This window comes from Brachyhypopomus gauderio, unplaced genomic scaffold (genome assembly GCF_052324685.1).
Source record: "Brachyhypopomus gauderio isolate BG-103 unplaced genomic scaffold, BGAUD_0.2 sc132, whole genome shotgun sequence".
Classification (NCBI taxonomy): Eukaryota; Metazoa; Chordata; class Actinopteri; order Gymnotiformes; family Hypopomidae; genus Brachyhypopomus; species Brachyhypopomus gauderio.
In genome coordinates, this window is record NW_027506953.1 from 313,088 (window position 1) to 335,087 (window position 22,000).

Sequence of the window (22,000 nt, forward strand, 5' to 3'; positions counted from 1 at the left end):
TTTTGTACTGTTGACTCCGCCCCTTTCTGTGTCGCTCGGCGCTTTTTGATGACGTTCTGTGGCGCGTCACGTGTAGTGTTGGAAACATGGCGTCCGTACGGGTTAGCGAGGCTGAGAAAGTGTATATAATGCACGGAGTCCTGGTAAGAGAAACGCGTGTAGTGTGTATTAACATCGCTTTACCCCCTGCTTCTTTAAATACGTCTTACAATACGTCTCAAGGTGCCTACAAACTTGGCTCAAATGAACTTTTCTCACAACTAGTATAGCTGGTGTGCTAAAGCTGGCTTGGCTCTTTATGGTCGCCACACATATCTCGTGGTCTTACTGTAAGTAGATGGAGATCTTTGCGCTTTGTCGTTGGTTTGTGGCAGGATGACTTACGACTGGACGGGCGAGGGTGTGAGGACTACAGGCACATGGAGATTGAGACAGACGTGGTGTCAAATACAGACGGCTCTGCCAAAGTGCGATTGGTAACTATCTAAAACTCTTTTGGAGGATGTGAATGTGCAGGTGCACCAATATGACATGGAGATTACAACCAGAAATCTCATATGATGACTACTACTACTAATAATAATTTAACTGATCAATACATTTTAACGTTGGCTGAAGAACTCCTGCAAGAGGTGGTATCTGGTCTACAGCTTCATGGGGGTCCTTTCCTCTTCCGGTTGGTTTTCCACACACAGGTGTGTCTGTGATCAGATGTCCTAATGACTAGTCCCTGAATTTGTGTCTGGTGTCATGTGGTGTGCTGCTGGACATTCAGGGTCACACGGACATCCTTGTGGGCATAAAGGCAGAGCTGAAGCGTCCGAAGCCCACTGTGCCGGATGAAGGCTATCTGGAGTTCTTTGTGGACTGGTGAGTGAAACGTTCAGCAGATGTTGCTGAACATGGTGGGACTTCCATTCGGTGCATGTGTTAGTAATGCAGTAGCTTATGGATTTGTGATGTCTTTAGGTGCAAACTTAAACCTTCCCAGCCCTCTTTTACACTGATTGCCTGTGTGTAAGGTCCTCACTGCGTTTGCAACCAGGGTCTGACTCATTTGTATTCTCTTATGCCAGATAAACTTGTTATCCAGGTCAGATGTGCTCAGTGTTAATGTCAATGAGAGATGTACTGAAAGCAAATGTCAGCATGTTCAATAATGACTATTTGTTTTATGGCATTGATGTAAACCATAAATGTTTATTCTAAAAGTATTCTATAACTAATCATATCAGCAGCTAGCAAACAATGTTAGCTATATAACACCAAGCAAAGAGGTTCTTACACCAAGTGGACAAGTTTAGGATCTGGTCCAAAGTTAACCTGCTCTCTGCCTGGGTTGGATATTCTACTGCATGAGCTTCCTGTTGAACTGTGGTTGGGAGTTTTGTATTGGGGGCTTCTAGAGGGGAACCCACAGATATACACACACATACATATACATACATATACACTCATACATACATATACACAAATACATACATATACATCTTTCTCCTATGACAGAGTGATGCAGGAGTCAGTCCTGATCTACACCATTTTCTAAACTCATCTGCTTTTGTTTCTGTTTGTGTTCTCATTTTATCCTTCAGCTCAGCGAACGCAACCCCTGAGTTTGAGGGGCGCGGGGGGGAGGAGTTGGGGGTGGAGCTAAGCAACACGCTGTATAAGGTGTTTGGCAGCCGCCGTAGTCTGGACCTTCGGCGCCTGTGCATCTGTCCTGGCGAGCACTGCTGGGTCCTCTACGTGGACGTGCTGGTGAGATACTGGCGTCCAGGGACATGCCACAAAAACTAGAGACGCTCATGATTCATGTAGTTCTCAAGATAGACTATTGCTATGTTGTTATTTTTGTTATATTATAATTAATTATATATGTGTGTATGTTCGTTAAATTCTATACATATAAAAGTTAAATTATATGTATAGCAGGTTATTGTGTGTGTGTGTGTGTGTGTGTGTGTGTATTATTAATAAATAATATCAGTAAGTGATCTTGAGCTTATTAGGGAAACATGTTTAGTGTTTGAGTGCAGCGTTTGAGTGCGTGTCTGAGGAGACGTGTTTGGGGTAAAGGGCACTGAGCTGCTTCAGGGCGTTTACAGCTTTTCAGCTGAAGGAATATTACTGAGCCATTTGTCTGAAGCTAATCTGAAAGGTTCATTATTACTATAATGAGGAAGGGTGAAGCACTGCTGGAGTTAAAGGACTTAAACATTTAGAAAATGCAACTCACTAGTTTATGAAAAGTGGTGCAATATGAAGCAGAGGGAGTATAAACAATAAAGCCTAACTGAAAATATGAACAATAAAGAGCAACTGAAAATATTATATATATATATATATATATTAGTGCTGTCAATTCCAGGTGCCGCGATTAAAAGTCCTCACCAGGAATTTCCACAAATTATACCTGGATTGCTAATTAGAAAATCTAGCAAGCTTGAGCAAAATCCTATATATATATATATATAGATATTACTAAAGTATCTAAGCACACTGAGCTCTGTGATGACATCCATCAGCAATTTCTCTTTGTCATTAAACTAACAAGTGATCCAAGTTGCTGCTAGTATAGAGAATAAACTTGAAGTCCAGATGTTGCTCCACACCCCAGCCAGGTGGGCTCTCTCCCCCGTGGTGCAGTGTGTGGATGTAGTAGTATGTAACGCTGCCTACAGCCAGTCATACTACCACCTGTAGCGCCAGGACTTGTAGAACTGGTTATGCATCTTTGTAACACTGAACCGTAGAAGTTTTGTGGGGGTTTTTCTAACTGGATGCTGGTGTCACTGGAATTGTGGCATTTTCACCCCTCATGCCAGCATCTTTTTCTGTTTGTGTTTCAGCTCCTGCAGTGCGACGGAAACCTGTTTGACGCAATGTCCATCGCCATAAAAGCAGCTCTGTTCAACACACGGTGAGCTTTCCCTTTAGAGAGCTGTTGACCACGTAGTCCCTGCCTGCAGTGTCCCGTCACAAAGAACGAAGAACTGTGTCTGTCACTGTCTGATCAGGATTCCCAGCGTGCGGGTGTCTGAGGATGAGGAGGGCAGTAAGGAGATTGAGCTGTCTGACGACCCCTACGACTGCCTGCGCCTCGGGGTGGAGAATGTTCCCTGCATCGTGACCTTGTGCAAGGCACGTCTGCTCTGAGCCACTGGCTGTACATCAGTTCTGCAACGTGTGTGTGTGTGTGTGTGTGTGTGTGTGTATCTTCTGGGGATAATTGGGTGGGTGTGTGTGTATCTTCTGGGGATAATTGGGTGTGTGTGTGTGTATCTTCTGGGGATAATTGGGTGGGTGTGTGTGTATCTTCTGGGGATAATTGGGTGGGTGTGTGTGTATCTTCTGGGGATAATTGGGTGTGTGTGTGTGTGTGTATCTTCTGGGGATAATTGGGTGTGTGTGTGCGCGTGTGCATCAGCAGATCGGCCACAGGCACGTGGTGGACGCCACCCTGCAGGAGAAGGCCTGCTCAGCCGCCAGTCTGCTGGTGGCCCTAACGCCCAGAGGAGCGGTGACCTGCGTGCGCAAGCTCGGACCCGGCAGCCTGGACCCAGACAGCATCTTTGAGATGATGGAGGTCAGCGTGAACACCACCTCTTCATTCAGTTAGTGGAGCACCAACTGCTGGGTGCAGAAGCGTTGCTGTATATGGCTGCTGAGGAACGGTGGTGTTTAGGTGTGACTCTGTTAGTGTTGGCATGTGCGTTAGGAGGTAGACGTGCACCCAGGGCAACAGGAACCTTGTGGTGTTAGAACCAGGAAGTGAGTGGGGCAGTGGGGGGGGTGATCCGCTGGTGCCACATGTGGTCCTCATTAGACCCGTTCACTCCCATCTCTGGACCAGAGGAACAGAGATGATTCAACTCCTGTTTTCTGGGTGACCTTTGGAAAACAGTCCAAGGCTCTAAATGCAGAAGAAAGACTGTTGTGTGTGTGTGGAGTGAGTCACTGTAGCATTTATGTAGTGTGTTTGTTATTGATATTGCTGTGTGTGTGTGTGTGTGTGTGTGTGTGTGTGTGTGTGTGTGTGTGTGTGTGTGTGTGTGTGTGTGTGTGTAGACAGGAAAGCGAGTGGGGAAGGCTCTTCATGCTCCTCTCATGTTACTGCTGCAGAAGGAGGAGTCTCTTGGCCAGAAGAGGCAGAAGATTGGCTTCCTGGCGTAGCATCGGCTCCGCCCCTTATTCTGCCGGCTGTTTTTGTACATTTTAAACATAAAATAAATTTATTTGCATATTTTCGTTTTTGAATGTGGTTTGTTTTTGAATGTCTCCAAAACCTTTATTGTTACCTGGCACACAAAAGAAAAGATTTGAAGTTCTTCCACTTCGTTATTTAATCCTTCTCAACACACACACACACACATACTCCCTCCTGAACAGTACAAGATGCTCCCTGTATTTCCTGTGGTGGTGGAATTATAGACTTTCCTGCTTTAGTTTGGTTGTGTGTGGAATCGTGGAGGAGCTGAGAGTGGATTTAACCACAGCACTCAGGAATGAGGTGCCGGTTTAGATGAGGTGACTGTAGTGTAATTTCCCAGGGTGGACGTGAGGATATTTGCAAAGGTGCCTTCATACCTTTGTGACCTCAGGAAGTGCTTGTGTGTGTTGTAAAGCTGGTTAGATGTATCAACTGCGTTGTCTGAATGATGAAGCACTTGTGAACCATGATCTTCTGTTCATACTGTTTAAGGTGTTTCTAAAGATAAAGGGCTCAAACGTTGAATGTTATTCCACTGACTAACAATGTCACCTCTATCAGTAGCATTTCATGAGCAATGAGTTCATGGATGTGAGCCCCTGGGCCCCTCCCACTGGGCCTCTCTCACTGGGCCCCTCCCACTGGGCCCCTCCCCCTCTCCTGCCACGTGTCGTCTGAAGAGGCTCCAGCCTGCAGCTGTGCACCTGGACGCAGGCCACCGCTTCTCAGCTCACGATGGAACTCCCTCCAAAACACAGCAGGAGTGCTCAGAGACCACTGCCCCCACACACCTCCATCACTGCCCCCACACACCTCCATCACTGCCCCCACACACCTCCATCACTGCCCCAACACTCCTCCATCACTGCCCCAACACTCCTCCATCACTGCCCCCACACACCTCCATCACTGCCCCAACACTCCTCCATCACTGCCCCATCTCTCCTCCATCACTGCCCCCACACACCTCCATCACTGCCCCCACACACCTCCATCACTGCCCCCACACACCTCCATCACTCCTCCATCACTGCCCCCACACACCTCCATCACTGCCCCATCTCTCCTCCATCACTGCCCCCACACACCTCCATCACTGCCCCATCTCTCCTCCATCACTGCCCCCACACACCTCCATCACTCCTCCATCACTCCCCCATCACTCCATCACTGCCCCCACACACCTCCATCACTCCTCCATCACTGCCCCCCCACTCCGCCATCTCTCCTCCATCACTCCCCTAACTGCTGGGCACACGCCTACCATGCTCACATGTGTGTGTCTGTTACAGCTAGGGTTCTGGGTTGGCTAATTGCCATGGAAACACATCCACTAATGTGAGTACATTTGTGCGCCAAACGTGTTTTTTCATCTGGGTTTGCAGGATGGAACAAAGTGAGTGTGTGTGTGTGTGAGAGAGAGAGAGAGAGAGAGAACCACGCCCCAAAGCTCCTGAGGTTTATATTCTATCACGTTGCCGTCCCTCCACACTACGCTCTCCACACAACAGCCGTCCTCTCCAGACGCGTCAGCATGGAGGCCAGAGTGGCGTGTCTTCTCATCGGGGTGCTGCTCATCCAGGGGTCACAGCAGCAGTCCGCAATCAAGAAAAAGCCCCCCATTAAAAAGGGTAGGGAAGCATTTTCTGTAGGTGCTAGGAATTCATGTAGAATAACTTCAGGAATGAGTGATTCTGAGAAGCAGATTGCATGATACCAATCAGTGAGCTGTGTTGTGCATTTCAAGACTGCTTGCTAATGTCATACATTAATATTTCCGGAGGAATTAATTAAATCTTGTAAAGCGCTTTGTGACAACATATGTTGTAAAAAGCACTATACAAATATATTTGATTTTTTTTTTTTTATCTGGACAAAGACAATGTTTATGCATCTGTCCATCTGACCAACAATGCCCACACACACACACACACACACTCTCTCTCTCAGATGTGAAGGGAAACAGTGCCATAGAGGACATACAGAAGCAGATCAAGAATATCGTAGCAGAGCTGAACGTGCTGAAGCAGCACCAGGCGCTACAGGCAGGTGGGACTCTGCCTCTTACTGTCTCCTCCTCTCTGGGGCTGAAACATCTGCACAGTCACAGCAATAATACAAAAAAAAAGTATCCAAACATTTAAAAATGCTAAACATCAAGAAGTATTTTCCATTTTTGTTCTACTAGAAAATAATTTATTTTTTATATTGCTTCTCCCCTTGAGTATTTGTAGCTTTTAAAATCATCTTTATCTGGTACTGCCAACACCACACCCAGGCACAAGACCTACGTCTGATCATCCACCACCCTACCAAAACTCCACCCTCAGCTTTTGTTAAGGACACAAGAGATATGGCAGCTATTTGTATAAAAGTCATGATTACTGCATCAGATGAACTTGCATATTGACATGAAACGTTTTTTTTATAAAAAAAAAAAAAAATTCTAAAATGTACATTTGTTGTTTTTTTTTAATGTCCCAGTGCTTTAGTAACTGAATGTGGTTTTAATGAATATTGACTGGTGAGGAGTTTATGTTCTAAAATCCGTTCTTGTCTTAGTTTGCCTGAGAGGGGAGAAGACACGGGGGAAGTGTCTCCTCACCGACTCTGAGAAGAAGAACTACTACACGGCCAGTGAGGACTGCATCGCTAAGGGAGGCACACTCAGCACGCCCCGGAGCAGCGGTGAGAACCTGCACCTGGCCGCGTACGTCAACGAGAGCGTGGGCCCCAGCGCCCACGTCTGGCTGGGGTTTAACGACATGCAGGCCGAGGGCACCTGGGTGGACCTGACGGGGTCCGCCGCTCGCTTCCACAACTGGGACGCCTCGCCCCTCTCCCCACAACCTGACGGCGGGACCTCTGAAAACTGTGCGGTGCTCTCCGCCACGCCTGCAGGAACGTGGTTGGATGAGAACTGCGGTGTCAAGAGAGCGTCTGTCTGCGAGTTCAAAATAGTCTGAGGGGCGGTGCAGGTTTCCGTGGCGATCACGCTCCCTTCCAAAGCCTAACTGTCAGCAGGATCCTTACCACGGTCGTGAAGGTCCATCCCAGTGTTTACTCTGTAGAGGTTTAGAGCAGAACGAACTCTGCTGTTCCATTAATCCCTCATGCTTCTTGCTTCTGAAGACATTTATGTGTTTGAGTTTATAAATACAGTGGTGGGCTGCAGTGTTTGAAAATCCCTGCCCTTTTGATGGTTGCGTGCATATACTCACAGCAGAGTGATATCTGGATATCTGCGCCAAACAAGTGCTGTGTGCTTTTTCTTTAGCTTTTGGCTACTGAACAATAAACATTTCAGATCATTACAAGAGTGGCATTCTGATGGAGCTTGTTCATTTTACAAAAATTTAATATGAACACAGAATCTTGCAATGGTTTTTGTTAAGTTTGTCAAAACAGCAACACAGGTGCTCAAACATCTAAAAATGTATTCATTAAAAAGAATGTCAGACACGTACAAGCAAACACTTTGAAAAGCATAAATAAAGCAACATGTGGGAACATATGAATTCAGATTTTTAAAGCCGATGGAACCAGCAGGAGTGTCAGAAGTAGCACAAACACACAGCGAACATCAGCCAGCAGGACGCATGCGCCAATACCAGCACACCTGTACAGTCCCGACGTTACAGCGCGTGGAGAAATCCAGACCCATGTGACATGTCCACCTGTGAATTCACTCCTCCAAAAGGTTCCAATAACATTGGTTCTTTCATACTTGTATCCAAACAAGGGTCCATAAGACTTAGGACGCAAGAATTTTTTTTAGAATGTCTGTCAAACAGGCAAAGCAAGCTGTGTGTGTGTATATGTGTGTGTGTGTGTGTGTGTGTATGCCCACTGATAGCCCAGATGTTTGAACAATGACAAGCAAATGGAGAATGACATTGCATGGCAGCTGTCCATCAACGCTCACTGTGATCATCACCTTTATCAGAACTTCTTCCACCATGACACACACAGTCCTTTATCCAGCACTAAAAGACGTCGTCATATTCCACATCAGGTGGAGGCAGCCGGTCGTCGTCAAACAAATTAATCGCTTTCTGGTCACTGATGTTCTTGAACGTATACAGCTCGTTATCCACCATGCGGCGGTCCTCGAACCCCACGCTATTCAGTGGACCAAGCGGACTGCGTGGTCGCGGGGGCAGAAAGGTTTCGGATGGGGCCAGGAAAGCGCGGTAGCTGTCCCCCTCGTCAGCCTGGCTCCTGTCGGGCTCAGACTGGACCCCTGTGGGCTCCGTGGAGCCAGGGAACATACGGTACGTGTCCACCTGATGACCGTTGAAGTGACCCGGCCCATCCTCGTTCAACAGATGGCCGTAGACCATAGTGTCGTCAATGTAGTCGTAAACATGGGACTCGTTGTTTGTTCGGGCTGTTGGGAAGCTGGCGTCACCAGGGAGGAAGGCGGCTCCCTTTGGCATGTTGATGGAAGACCTGTTGGTCAGCTGACGCTTCTTCTTCCTATCGCACGGCAAGAGGAACACGAGGTCATCAGCTCATGAGTTACAGCTTCATATTGTGCAAAAGGTCTCAACATTGATTCAGTGTAATGATATGACAATTTCAAAGTGCATTTCCAGTTAACACGCCTGAAGGTAATGGACAACTGGGGAAAAAATAACTGATCACAGTCATTTAATGATTCATGACCATGTGGAAACTATGAAAGAAAACTGGTGTAATTACAACCAAGTATTTTGGCAGAACTCCGAGAAAGGCGCGTGAAACCTGACTCACCTAACAATGACACAGACAACAATCAGAACGATAAGCAGAAGGGCGAGAAGCACTCCAATGACACCCAGAATGATGCTCAGCACTTTCTCTGCAACAAAAGAAAGAAGCAAACGCTGAAACAATGTAAAACCACATTTATGGCGAAGGACCAGAACTCACCAACCACTCATTTGGAATCACAGAAGTCAGGAATGTTTAGATTATGAGTGCTTACTGCTTTTCTTCTGCAGAGAGATCTGGCTTAAAATAGCAAAGCGTCCTGCAGATTCACAGTTAGACATGTTGAGGTAGAAACTTCCAGACAAGCTGAATGTCTGGGGAACAGATGCGTCCTCCCTAAAGCTAATCTCATCCTCTGACCCCATCTCCTTAACGATGACCTCCATGTGGCGCTCCTGACAACTGGGCAGGCTGACGTTAAGAAAGGACAACTCTGCACTGTACTCCTCTGGAATATTTATAATCCACGATGCGGTGGATTCAGACTTCATTGTTTCTGGCCAGTTGGGTGTCATGAGGGAAACAGAGGGAATGGCCAGAGGTGAGAGAGACATGGTGTAGATATAATTCTCTGTGAGGGGGAGAGGGAGAGGGAGAGGGAGAGAGAGAGAGAGAGAGAGAACTGTGACTACACATGAAGCAGAGCTAACTGGTTTAACATCACACTGATGCATTAGCCATTCGGTAAGGAAGCTGTAGCCCACCGCTGATCCTTGGACTGAAGGACACACTGAGGAATGGGCCGCCATTTTGGCTCAGCCCTGTAGCTCCTGCCACTGCAGTGACCGTCACGTTGGAGGCGATCTGGACTTTGTCCATGTAGCCTTTGCTGCCGAGATAGCTGAAGCAGCCGACGCTTGAACCGTCTGCCTCCGAGACCAGCACAGACATGGAGGTGAAGCAATCCTGCCCTGGGCCCGCCTGCTTCAGGCTGCCCTGAGGGGCCTTCAGCTCAATGGCAACACCCTGGGGCATCTGCAGAACCCAGACGACTTCCTGGAGAGGTGTGGGCAGACACGCATCCAGCGCGGGAACCGTGAGGGGAATCCCAGCCAACGAGCACGAGGACAGAGTCTGGCACTCTGAAAAACATTGTGGTTGCGGGGGTGGAGTGAAAAAGGTGTGGCAGGATCAAAGGCCAGAAGCTGATGAATACCCTGCTAGCATGTTTTAAAAGTAACTTGATAGGCCTCAACCAAAAGAACCGTCACTGTATCACTTTGACACGACAATCTTTTTGCTCAACTGGTACACTGGACAGTAAAGACTCTTTGTACCCTTCTGCGCACACATTCCATTTATTGGCAAAACTAGCATCATGATTACCAGATTAAAAACTCTTAATGATGGAAACAGGCCACTGAAACAAAGACAGCAGTTCCAATAGTTACCGATGGTCTTCGTAGCTGTAAGACGAAGCTCGTCGCTACGGCAGTCAAGGAAGGACAAAAGGGCTTTGGAGCCTGGAAGCACAGTGACGGCCTGCTGCACCACAGAGTCCACGCTGAGTTCACAGAAGGAGTCGAGGGTTTTGTGCTCTAGTTCGACACGCAGCGATTTATCATTCTGCAGATCCACCGTGCAAAGATCTAAGCAGGGCACAATGGCAGCAAGCAATATTTGCACGTTTGTAAAAGATAAAAGTTCATGATGGATCAGAATGTATTCTTGATCTAACGCTACAAGAAAAATATTATCAAACATACCAAAAATCTTGTTAAACTAACAAATTAAAATGACTGTGATGTAAAATTCACAATGCAAGACTTCTGTCCAATTAAAGCATGTGCAATAAATTTGCAACAATAATCAGTGTAGTCAAACTTGATGTGGAACATTCTTCAAATGAGACAAAGAACCTTACATGGAGTTCCACTCCTGAACACAGAGACCCTGAAGTGGAGGAAGAGGCTGGGAGTTTCACCCTTCTTCACCTCACAGTTGGTCAGAGACAGGCTGAAGTTCCCCTGATAATTGGTCAGTTGGTTATCTGCAAGGGTCTTGTCGATCGGAGACTTGTTGTCCTGCTGGTACAACACTTTAACCACTTTGCTTTGGCATTTGGGCTCTGTGTACGTCACAAAATTAACGGTGAAGTTGTGCATAGGCGGTACAACAAAGTTCCACTTCATTATGTAATCGTTCGGGATGTTGGTGGGACTGAAGAAGTCGGAGTCTGACATCCCACGAGCCAACACGGCATCCGCAATCACAGAACCAGCAGAAGACACTGGAAATACAAACACCACACTACAGATTACAGACCACGCACGCACGCACGCGCACACACACACACACACACACACACACACACTGCTGCTTGAAGGTTTGTGAACCACCCAAACATGGTCATCGTTTTCTAAAATAAATTATAAAGTAAATCAGCTTATGAATTTAATTGAGATTCTGGTCAAGGATTTGTTGAAGGACCTGAGAGTTGATGGTTGCTGGATAATACGGAGTATTCCAGGTCTGGAGGCAGTAAGACAGACCCAGACCTTCACATCTCCACCACCATTCTTCACTGTTGGGAGGAGGTTCTTCCCTTAACATGCAGTGGTGATTTTTCTCCAAACATGGTGCCTGTGATTGTGGCCAGATAATTCAACTAACTCATCGGTCTAGAGAATGGACTTCTAGAAAGCCTCTGGTTTGGCCTCTGGCAAAGTTTACATGGTATTACATATGGAATTGATGAACATAAGCCTGAAATTTCACATACAAAAACTGGTGATGGTAATATAAAAGAATCATGGTAAAACAACAGAAACATCTAAACTACTTAAGGAGTTCACAAACTTTCAAGCAGCACTGTTTATATATATATAAATATATATATTTATATCTACATACACATACACACGCAAGCACACAGCTTTCATTCTTTACCTATAGTTTCTGAGTAGTTGAAGTCAGGTGAGTTTAAGACTGTTCCTCGGGGAACTGCCAAAGACACACGACCTTTCCAAAGGAACTGCATTCGGGAGACAGTTCCAGTTTGACAGAACGTGCCTATGTTAACCGTCCCTGCTCTTGAGTATGTGACGATGGTGTACGTGTGCTTGTCGAGACACTGTTCTGATGACTGGATCTGCTTCATTCCTGGTGCTGGGAAGTCCAGTTGGAAGGCCTTGGTAGGAGACACTTTCAGGTCCCATGTAAAGAACCGGTCAAAGTTTGGTAAGATGGAGCTCGCTGGATGTATGGTGTCCTGTGCGCATGACTTTGAACAATCTGAGGAGAATAAAGTGCATTTAATCGAAAACATCAGAGGACATTTTAATCTGATACTTGCTAATAATGGAGAACAAAATCTGGAGGAAGAGGTGGAGGTGACCAGAACTGATATGGGCCTTGACAGTAACATAATTTTTGACAGGGACTCTTCATTGCTAGCTTAGCACCACTCACTCAGTGCTACTGAATGTTGAACTGAACTGCCTGTATACCCAAAATCATTTTAAACATTGTATAATAAACAACATCCTCAGTACAAAGATAACAAACAAGTCAAACATTTGTTGCTGCTTACCAATATCCCTGTTGACCTCAACACTGAAGATGTCTTGAGGTTTTGGGCAAGTGAATGTCAGTTTTGTGTTCTGCGGGTCAGTGAGGGTCGCTTTGGGGCCACAGGTAGGACTGTCACCCACACAGACAGTGCAGTTTGAGACTACTGTTGAGATCTTTTCGATGATCACCCTTGTGCCTGGCTCAGGTATTACAAACTCTACCTGACCCTCTGCGTGGAGATAAACATAATAATAATCATTATTATGTTATAAAAACGAAAAAAACAGATACTTGATATTTGATAAATGTTTACCCAAAGAGCTTACATGGCTTACAATAAATGAATGGCTGTGTGGATCAACTAGTATGAGCTCATGCTAGTCATCCTACTAGTTTTCATTCGCTGTTAGTAAATAATAAATAAATTCTGTGTTTCATCTGATTTATAACACTTGACATTTTATTATGGATCCATCAAGAGCTGCCAGAGGCTGTAATGCCGTAGCAGAGTTTCACTCCCGAGTGTCTATTTGTCGCTCAAACACCCAGCAAAACTGCCTTCTTCTCTGTAGGAACTTTGGCATCTTGTACCACTGAGCCATTACTGCAGAACAGCTGTTTCTGGGAAGCACCACCAGTCGTGGTGAGTAGGTAACTACAGGCCTCAGTGAGGTCTTCAGCCACCTTTCTCCATCTCAGCAGGAGCCCTCTACTCCCACACCCCTCAGATCCACCCCCCCCCCCCCCCGTTCCCCCACCCCTCAGCTCCACCCCCCCCCCTCTGTTCCCCCACTCCTCAGCTCCACCCCCTGCTCCCCCACTCCTTAGCCCCACCCCTTAGCTCCACCTGCCTCTACTGTATCCAGAGCTGAAGGCATAGACATATTGTATTGCACAGGAGTAAATTATTTTGGTGATTTGTGGGAACTATAAATCACAGCATGCAGGTCGACTTTAATAGAATAATAATATACCCCGTAGTGCTGAAATCCAGCTTTAAATGAGACTGCAGGATGAGCTAGCAGTGTTCTACGCTCACACAGCTGGAACCTGTTCACCATCAATGACTGCCAATGTTGCTAGGCAACACAAACTACAGCAACTGTGGATGGTGTTGTATGGGAGATCAGAGCAATGCATTTAAGTTGATCTGAGGAGAAAGTTATGCAAGTGGAAAGCAGGGATCACAAAGATGTTCTCATGTCTGCCCACAATGACTTGAAAACGTTATGTTAACCTCGGGTCGCCATCAATGATTTGTTCTGTTCCAAAATGCGTTCTGCATGATCAACCAATCAAATCAACCTTACTACTTGCCCTTTCCATGGTAGGCACACCCAGTACAACAGTGACCAATCAGAAGGTGTATAGCCAGGGCCGGCGCCACGGGGGGGCGAATGGGGGCGTCGCCCCCTCAGACGAGGTGTCCCGCCCCCTCAATGTAAAAAATAAGACCCATTTATTTTACAACAATCGCTACATGGTGCCCCCTCGGCCGCTCGACAATCGTTACACGCACCCCCCCCCCCCCCCCCCCCCCCCCAACAACTTACGTTCGCCCCCCCGAAATTTTCTGACGCCCCCTCACTGTATATGTTCTGGCGCCGGCCCTGCATGACTGACACTAAGATCAGAGGTCTTGTGTATAGCTGGAATCAAACAGTTTATTCGGCAGCAGCATGCATATATGGTAGCAGTAATAATAGTAATACCAGAACAATTAATAATCTCATCTTAATTTGCATAATTAATTCCTGTGAGAGATAGGACCACAGTCATCAGGAAGGAAACAGGATTCCTGTAGCATCGCCCTAATCTTTGAATACACACACACACACGTGTGCTCACATACTACCCAATGCAGGCTCAGCGTTAAGGAAGTGGAAATGTTCCTGGGGGAAGAATCAGGATCTCTGACTGTGAGCTGAAGGGGATCTGGTTTCTCAAACCCACCGGACATGGAAAACTATCCAATCTGAGCACAGGGAGAACCCCCACTGTGACTCAGTCGGCATACAACCTCTGAATGCCGGTGCCAAAAACGCCCGCCCTGCCTCTACCGAAAACAAGCCGATTAGCTTAGAAACAGGGACACAAACAGGACATTTGCCATCTTGGAGCACAGTTCTGTTGTGACTCCAGAGTGGAACACACCATTCATCAAAAGATGAACAATGAGCACTTCCTGAAAGGTCTTCAGTTATAAATCCTCATGCTTGTTTGGTATTGCACTGACGCTCATTTTGTAACGGTATCTTTACAGATCTCAGCAGCACAGAGAGGCCTCACTACAGGTCTGGGCTTGGGAAATATCAATCACTAAAGCTAAAGTGATGGCACAAATGTAAACCTTCAGTAGTTCTACGAATGAGAGAAGAGGAGAATTAAATACGTGGCCCTGATGTCAACATTAAAAGCCTTCTGGAAATCCACAGAAATTGGCAGAATCCTCAACATAAAAGTCAAAGGGGTTTATATATATTGGTGTAAGCAACTAAAAAGGAGTTTGGCAAATTTGTAAAGAGCCGTAACAATTAGTATGAGGGTTGAACCATATAAACACGAAACAGAAATATGGACTAGTGTAAATGGACTATGCTCTGAAGGTTGTACACTGTAGGTTTTCTGGTTCAGCAACTTTCTGATACCATTATCACGGACCACATCTTAAAAACAGCATCACACAGAGCACATAAGTCAGCGAGAGAATATGTACACTCAATGTTTGCTTTGCCTTCACACCACAGGAGGAAGTGTATACAGATGCAAGTTTTCTCTGGTGCACTGCAGACTCAAGCCAGAACACAATGTTTATCTCATTAACGGTCAGCACGTGATGTCTAAACCACCCTGCAAACAAACCACATTCACAAATCCCTCAACAGGAGCGTCGTCATCATAACCAGCTGGGCTGGGACAGGAATGGACCAATCAACGGACACGTTACTGGAGCTAACCTCACTGTTCAAATCTGCTGATAATGTTAGCAGGTCTGATCAATAAGCAAGTGAATTAACACACTTTATCAACAGTTCCTAATATTTAGCATGTCCTTAAAAGAAGAAGCAGTGCATAACTGCTCTTTGTTGTGTATTTGTGTCAGTCCCCTTAAGTTGGGAGCCCACCTGTGACTAATGACTAAATGCCTCCGAGCCCACTGGCGCCCACAGCACTCAGATTGTTGAACTATTAACTTAGCGTTATCCTCGTTTCTCTACACTGTATTGTTTATGCCATGCTCTAAATGCGGTGTTATACGCTCACGGCTAATTGTGGATGGATTTAAGTTCATTTGGGAGAAAGTCTGACACGTTCACAGGTTTACTGGGCGGTTCCAGTACTCGTTATACACACACGAACGCGGTAGAAACGCTACTGCAGTTCCTCAAACTTCTTGTCCACTCAAAGCTTACACACGCTTGGCAAAATATGAGACAAATAAAATGTTGTTCATATAAAGTTGGTTTTAGGTTTCTGTATACATTTAAAATACATTTTAATACAAAAAGTTGAAAATACGTGCGGAGACTCGTCTGTCTCACACACAGGCGTGTTGACGGGTTTCCAGTATTGCTGAGGAAGCCTGTTTGACTCACCTGAAGTTTGCAGAATAAATAACAAGAACAGTCCTAACAGCAGCGAACCCATTTTCTCAGTCCACCGTACCCAAATCACACAACACACTTTTTGTTCACGGCCGTATGCTTTACATGTTGATAAACCGCAACACGTTAGGATAGTTTTTGAAAATATTCTCGTCCTAGCGCCACTTCCTGGTTGGCTGTACCTGTCTCACCTATTGGGCGTGTCTCAAAACTACCTGTCCAAACTTGACATCGGCGCTCAAATGTGGAAATAAGTGTGCTACTTAGAGAATGCAACCCCCCCCCCCCCCCCAAATGACAGGAAAAGATATATTTAACAAACGACGTAAAGACGTCTAAAAATCACAAATTACGTTTTCGTCAGAAAACTGCCATCTCATTATACATGCAGCCTACTTAGTGAGCCTACTTAGTGATTCAGATGTTTACTCAAACCTACAGTGAAACAGCAAGACCGCAAATATTTGGAATAATTACTCCACGGCCTGGGTTGTGTGCTATTGTAACCAGAAGGATACTACTCTGAGCTGTTCTTTGTGAACTGTTCATCGTGATTGACTAGTTCGCTGTCCTGTCTACACATGCTAAATTACAAACGCATTCCTGCGAAGGTAACGTCAAAGCGCCCGGAGGCTCCGCACTTCGCGTTAAACCGCCAGTCAAACACCTGACGTACCCAACAGGTATTACAAGTCACGAACGACTAAATTCATCAACTCTCTCTCTCTCTCTCTCTCTCTCTCTCTCTCTCTCTCTCTCTCTCTCTCTCTCTCTCTCTCTTTCTCTCTTTCTCTTTCTTTGATGGCACATTGTGTTTATGCAGCAAGTAGAGGCTACACCTATGCTGAATGACACATTGTGTCCTTCCTACAGTTATAAGCGGTGACCACATGAGGGAAGCAGAGCGTCATACATGAAGTCTGAAAAACCATGTAGTATGGAAATTACACAGATTATAATTAAATTGGGTTAATTAATGAATATCCTATCAATCTGTGATGTAAGGCAAGGCAAGTTTGCCTGTATAATAATACGTTTCATACACAAAATTCAAAGTTCTTTACATAGATACAGAAGAATATAATAATAAAGCATATTGCATTTCAAGGTCCAATATCTCAGGAAGGGATGTTTGTTTTTCAAAACAAAAGAAAAAAGGAACCTAAAATCATGTAAAAATAGAAAATGTAATAATAAAAATTAAGGACAACTGACTTAAATAGAAAACAATAAATAATGTAAGAAAATGATTTGAATGACTAGAGTGCAATAATAATAAAATGATGAAGTAACAGTGAAGTTAGTGACAGATGTAGTATATAGTTTTTTTACCCTGGATTAATCAAATGCTACATTTCCAGGACAAATAAAAGTTGGACTTGTTTCAGTCCAGCCTAAGAGCTCAACACTGCTTCATTATGGTTGAGTATGGTCATTACACGCTGGCCTGTGTCTAAGAGCCCTAATGAGTTTTTACTCTTTGTGTATGTCTGAGTATTTGAAGCCTTATCCCTTCAATGATTTAGAGTAGTAATAGTGGTTTAATAGTGTAACATGCAGCAAACGTCCAGAAGCATAATTTAAATCATGAAGTTTTTTTGTGTGTGTAATTTTCTACATGGCTGTTAATCACTTATGATACCGTTTTAATCAACGACCTTGAGTATCTAGAAAGGCGCTATATAAGTTGAACATTCATTCATTCATTCAACTCTGACTGTTTCAGTATTCTGTATTTCAGTAAAGTTATCAGTAAACCTTGCATAGTACTTTGGAGGTCTGTAAATGATTAAAACTTGGTTTCTAGATGCACCTTTCAGTATAAACGGAGGAAACAAAGAAAGAAGCCAAGTAAATTTTATTCGGACTGGAATCTCGCTCTGAATAAAACTCACTTTCTCACCACCACCATGCTTTCATAATGCTGGCATTAGTGATGTCAAACCTGAAACGCAGAATCGAACTGAATCGATTCATTTCATCAGTCACAACTGATTACTTGTAATGTTTAATAAATAAAGGATTACACAAGCATTTCTCTACCTTGCAATGTAAAATGAATAATGTCAGCTATATCAATCCACTGACTTACAGTGGATAACCAGGATAACCAGATTTCATTTTCATTTTTTATGAAAAATACATCTTAATGACATAATTAAAACAACCCTGTTCTCTGTAAAATGATATGTTTTCATAACTAAAATTTATTTAGGGACACCATATGCTATGGGAGAATATTTCATGTCATTTTTAATAAAAAAAAATACATTACTTCTGTTTCTGTTTAAAAAGTTGTAGATTTAGGCCCTGGTTGCCCACTAGATGTACCTGTGGCGTGTGATGATTCGAACATTTCGCTAGATCGAATCATTTTCCGAATCAATTGGTTCATTTGATTCTATTTGCCAAAAGCCCCACTTGTGCAATCACTAGCTGGCATTTGGGATGGCCTCGACGACAACAGTTGCACTACAGCCTTCACTAACCTGTGGGTGAACGACCTGGCCAGTCTGACACTAACATCAGATTAGATGTGTTTGCTGCGTGTGCTGAAACATTGTTTTTTCGTCTTAATTTCGTTATTTTCGAACATTGTTTTTTCGTGATGAAAACGAGACAATAACTAAATATAAACTACATAAAAGGATGTAAAAACTATGACTAAATTAATCATCGACACTGTCGTCAAATAATAAAAACGAGACGAAAATATTTGGCAGGGACAACATCCAATCTGAACTGATATAGTTTTGGGAAAGCGGGGCCAAGTTAGGAAAACATCCAATCATAACTACTTCGGCGAACATGAAGAGGCGGGACATCCCGGGTAGCCATCCAATCAAACGCACACTTGCTCAAATTTGATCATGATCAGGAAGATCATGCCAGACTCTGAACCGTCGTTACTTGTGATTTAATGATGGAGGGAGCGTTTGCGTTTAGAGAAAATCCCGACATCAGTTGGGCATCAGCCTGCGTTAACAATATCTTAGCCGTTCTTAATCCTAGGCACACTGCCCTATACATTTTTGAGCCTGTCCAGTCGTATAAACTCAGTACTGTGGGGTCAGATTAGTTGGATCAGGTGTGTGGGAAGCACGTGAGACGCTAATAACGTGCAGGGCGGTGTGTCCGGACCAGAGTATGGAAGCTAGCGAGCAAGCCAGCCATCTGTTGATCATAAGGTCCCAGATGGCTCCGTTCACCTTAGAAAGTAGCACTGCTGCATATACGGTAGCCAGTTTTATTTAAAAAATGTAACATGCAGTTTGTTATGAACTATGCATATGGTTCCAGGCAGAGCAAGTATACTTGTCATCAATATTTTGTTATTGTTATGAAAGGTCACATAAATAAAGATGATGTTTGTTAAATCTGTTTGTGTGTGTATTGTTCTATTAAATCACAATCCTCTACTTTTAAGTATTGGGAAATCGTAATAGTCCATGTGAACTGCCTCACGGTGTTGACTATTATAGTAATGGTGCACTATATGGTGTGTGTGGCATTTTGAATTCTCAGAGATAAATCTAACTCATTATATAGTGCAATATGAAGACTCATGAGGCACTGTGGGTTGTCGTGTACAGACGAGGCACCATTATTACGGCTGAGGTCCACAGCCCAAGAAGGCCGAGGCAGGTCTGTGAGAGCACCTTCCTCTAACCTAGTGACCTCCAGCTTCTTTCTGGAAGCTCAGGATCCTGTTATCAACTTGGTGCAGTGCCATTCCATATATGCAGCCTTCCGTTTGCTAACAGACTAGGAATAAAGTAATTGATAATTTCGCTCTGAAATGCTGACATACAAGGGACTTGCAGTCATGTTGGAAAGGGCCGAGGAGCAGAGGGACAGTTCACAGGAAGGCCACACAGGAAAAATAACATCCAGCGAAGAGGAAAGATCAGAAACCATGGCAACTGAATGAAGAAAAACAGATATCACAAAGTACACTGGCCAAAGGTACTGGACACACTTTTACATCTGTTCTCAAGTAGTCTAGTGCAAATATAGCAATATAGTTGTGGTAAAGTTGTAGTACACGGTAGCAGCTCACAGTGCGCACCCATCCAAACTGACACCTGTCGCCTTGTGTCTCCACATGACACCTGTCGCCTTGTGTCTCCACATGACACCTGTCACCTTGTGTCCACATGACAACTGTCACCTTGTGTCCACATGACAACTGTCACCTTGTGTGTCCACATGACAACTGTCGCCTTCTGTCTCCGCATGACACCTGTCACCTTGCTCCAGCTCAAACTGTACGACTAAATCGCAGGGAGAGTCGGCTCGTGGAGCTGCTTCAACAGTGCGATACTCTCACGAGGAGCGATTTGAATTTCAAACATGTTTGATATTCTTGCGACGCTGCGATTTCTGATCGGAAGTTGGTCGTGAGGTGTGAATCGCTCCTCGTTTACCTGTGTAAACTACGATGCACGACACTCGATTGAGCCGAAACTCGGCCCGATCACAAAAATAGTCGCACGAGTGAAAAATCGGCTGAAAATGGGCCAAAACACGCACAGTGTACGCACATCTGAATCACCACCTTCCACAAGTTACAACTACAGAACATACAATATATAAATATGGCTATATGGCTAACATTTATTTATTTACTTATAAATTATTGATAACTATTCATTAAACAGTTTAAAGCTAAGTAGCATGATTGCATTGAGCACAATAACTTTTGACTTATTGCATTACTACACATCCACACACACACACACACACACACACACACATACACACACACACACACACACACACACACACACACACACTCATGTGGACATACAGCCGGGGGGAAAGTTGTTTATTTATTTATGGGCTTCTTTATATGTATTTCAGTGCTGTAAATGTATTTTTTATTTAAGAGTTACAAATAGCACCAAGAGACACCAGTCCACTATCACCCAGAGACAAGAGCAGCTGTCATGAACAACAGTGTTCTGTGTTGTGGTTTGACATCATCTTTCCTTAGTTCTTATGCCCCTGTCTGTGAACGCTGTGGACATCTCATTGTCTAAAGCTTTTCTGAAGCTTCCTAGCCGTCTCTTTAGAGAAGCAGCACGCCTGTTATGACTGAAAATGTACTGTATTTGTTTTCTTTTGGAGGGGCTTAATTTATACAAGTGGGATGTTGGGGGACCAGAAAGACTGAAAACACAATTTAAAATGTGTGATGAAGCCTGTTATGTTATGTGAAGTTTCTAATAATAACTAAAGACAGGACTTTTTTATTTTTTCATTCAGGATGATAATGTAAAACCATTCTTAATTTAGAATATTCTTCATATAGCCTTTTTGTTAATAGATGAGTAGTTTGCTGCTATGTGTACTCAGTTTATTTTTCTGAAATTCCTGAAACAATGTGTATATTGTGTTTCTACTGCCTTAGTTTGTAAATATATAACTTATTCCTCTCTGTCCTCTCCTTCTGCCAGAGGTCAGGGTCTTTGAGTGGCAGTATTGTGGCTCTTCTGGACTGAGACTGGTGTTGTCATGCCTGGGGTTAATGGGAGCCACTCCACCATCTTAGGGGACACAGTCTCTTGTGTCCCTGACACCACTGGGATAACCTTGTTGTTAACGTTCTCTCTAGTTCTTCTATCAGCCCCTGGTATTTGTATCACCTCTCATTTTCCTTCCTTTGTATGTTTCTGTCACTTGGAACTGCCACATGTAATTACTGGTGCTGTTCTGTATTTTGGCCACTATCACAACATCTGGTTGGTTTGCCATTATTTGTTTATCTGTCTGGATCAGGAGGTCCCACATGACCTCGTGGTTCTCCATCACACTCTGGTGCTCCTCCCCTTTGGACATGGTGGTTATGACCTCGTATACCTCGTATATGTTCCTGTTCACACTCTCTGCCACACTTGGTTGTGTCTCTGAATGT

The 22,000-nt window shown here is 44.5% G+C and overlaps 3 protein-coding genes across 4 annotated transcripts; 2 read left to right on the plus strand and 1 right to left on the minus strand.

The window, feature by feature from the left end:
• The first annotated feature begins 15 nt into the window (after positions 1-15).
• exosc7 (exosome component 7) lies at positions 16-4,243 on the plus strand. Of its 2 annotated transcripts, none has more exons than XM_076994023.1 (8): positions 16-143; positions 375-476; positions 776-870; positions 1,593-1,758; positions 2,850-2,920; positions 3,018-3,141; positions 3,431-3,586; positions 4,069-4,243. In XM_076994023.1, the coding sequence occupies exons 1-8, from the start codon at positions 87-89 to the stop codon at positions 4,171-4,173; spliced, it is 876 nt and encodes a 291-aa protein (XP_076850138.1). In that variant the 5' UTR covers positions 16-86; the 3' UTR covers positions 4,174-4,243. The 2 variants fall into 2 exon arrangements, with proteins under 2 accessions (XP_076850138.1, XP_076850136.1); XM_076994021.1 differs by having other exon boundaries at positions 4,073-4,243.
• A 1,448-nt stretch (positions 4,244-5,691) lies between these two features.
• Positions 5,692-7,486, plus strand: clec3bb (C-type lectin domain family 3, member Bb). The gene is made up of 3 exons (XM_076994024.1): positions 5,692-5,841; positions 6,161-6,259; positions 6,773-7,486. The coding sequence occupies exons 1-3, from the start codon at positions 5,745-5,747 to the stop codon at positions 7,174-7,176; spliced, it is 600 nt and encodes a 199-aa protein (XP_076850139.1). The 5' UTR covers positions 5,692-5,744; the 3' UTR covers positions 7,177-7,486.
• Positions 7,487-7,630: 144 nt separating this feature from the next.
• Positions 7,631-16,289, minus strand: cdcp1b (CUB domain containing protein 1b). Its single transcript, XM_076994020.1, has 9 exons — positions 16,075-16,289; positions 12,498-12,707; positions 11,855-12,199; positions 10,830-11,195; positions 10,357-10,554; positions 9,670-10,047; positions 9,180-9,536; positions 8,966-9,053; positions 7,631-8,689 (listed from the first exon to the last, which is right to left on the minus strand). The coding sequence occupies exons 1-9, from the start codon at positions 16,124-16,126 to the stop codon at positions 8,197-8,199; spliced, it is 2,487 nt and encodes an 828-aa protein (XP_076850135.1). The 5' UTR covers positions 16,127-16,289; the 3' UTR covers positions 7,631-8,196.
• Positions 16,290-22,000: the final 5,711 nt, after the last annotated feature.

Coding starts and splice junctions, on each gene's coding strand:
- clec3bb (XM_076994024.1), top strand. CDS start 5,745: ATGGAGGCCAGAGTGGCGTGTCTTCTCATCGGGGTGCTGCTCATCCAG. Junction 5,842..6,160: donor AAAGCCCCCCATTAAAAAGG/GTAGGGAAGCAT, acceptor TCTCTCTCTCAG/ATGTGAAGGGAAACAGTGCC. Junction 6,260..6,772: donor GCACCAGGCGCTACAGGCAG/GTGGGACTCTGC, acceptor TTCTTGTCTTAG/TTTGCCTGAGAGGGGAGAAG.
- exosc7 (XM_076994021.1), top strand. CDS start 87: ATGGCGTCCGTACGGGTTAGCGAGGCTGAGAAAGTGTATATAATGCAC. Junction 871..1,592: donor CTGGAGTTCTTTGTGGACTG/GTGAGTGAAACG, acceptor TTTATCCTTCAG/CTCAGCGAACGCAACCCCTG. Junction 2,921..3,017: donor GCAGCTCTGTTCAACACACG/GTGAGCTTTCCC, acceptor CTGTCTGATCAG/GATTCCCAGCGTGCGGGTGT.
- cdcp1b (XM_076994020.1), bottom strand. CDS start 16,126: ATGGGTTCGCTGCTGTTAGGACTGTTCTTGTTATTTATTCTGCAAACT. Junction 10,048..10,356: donor TACAGCTACGAAGACCATCG/GTAACTATTGGA, acceptor AATGTTTTTCAG/AGTGCCAGACTCTGTCCTCG. Junction 9,054..9,179: donor CTCTCTGCAGAAGAAAAGCA/GTAAGCACTCAT, acceptor CTTTTGTTGCAG/AGAAAGTGCTGAGCATCATT.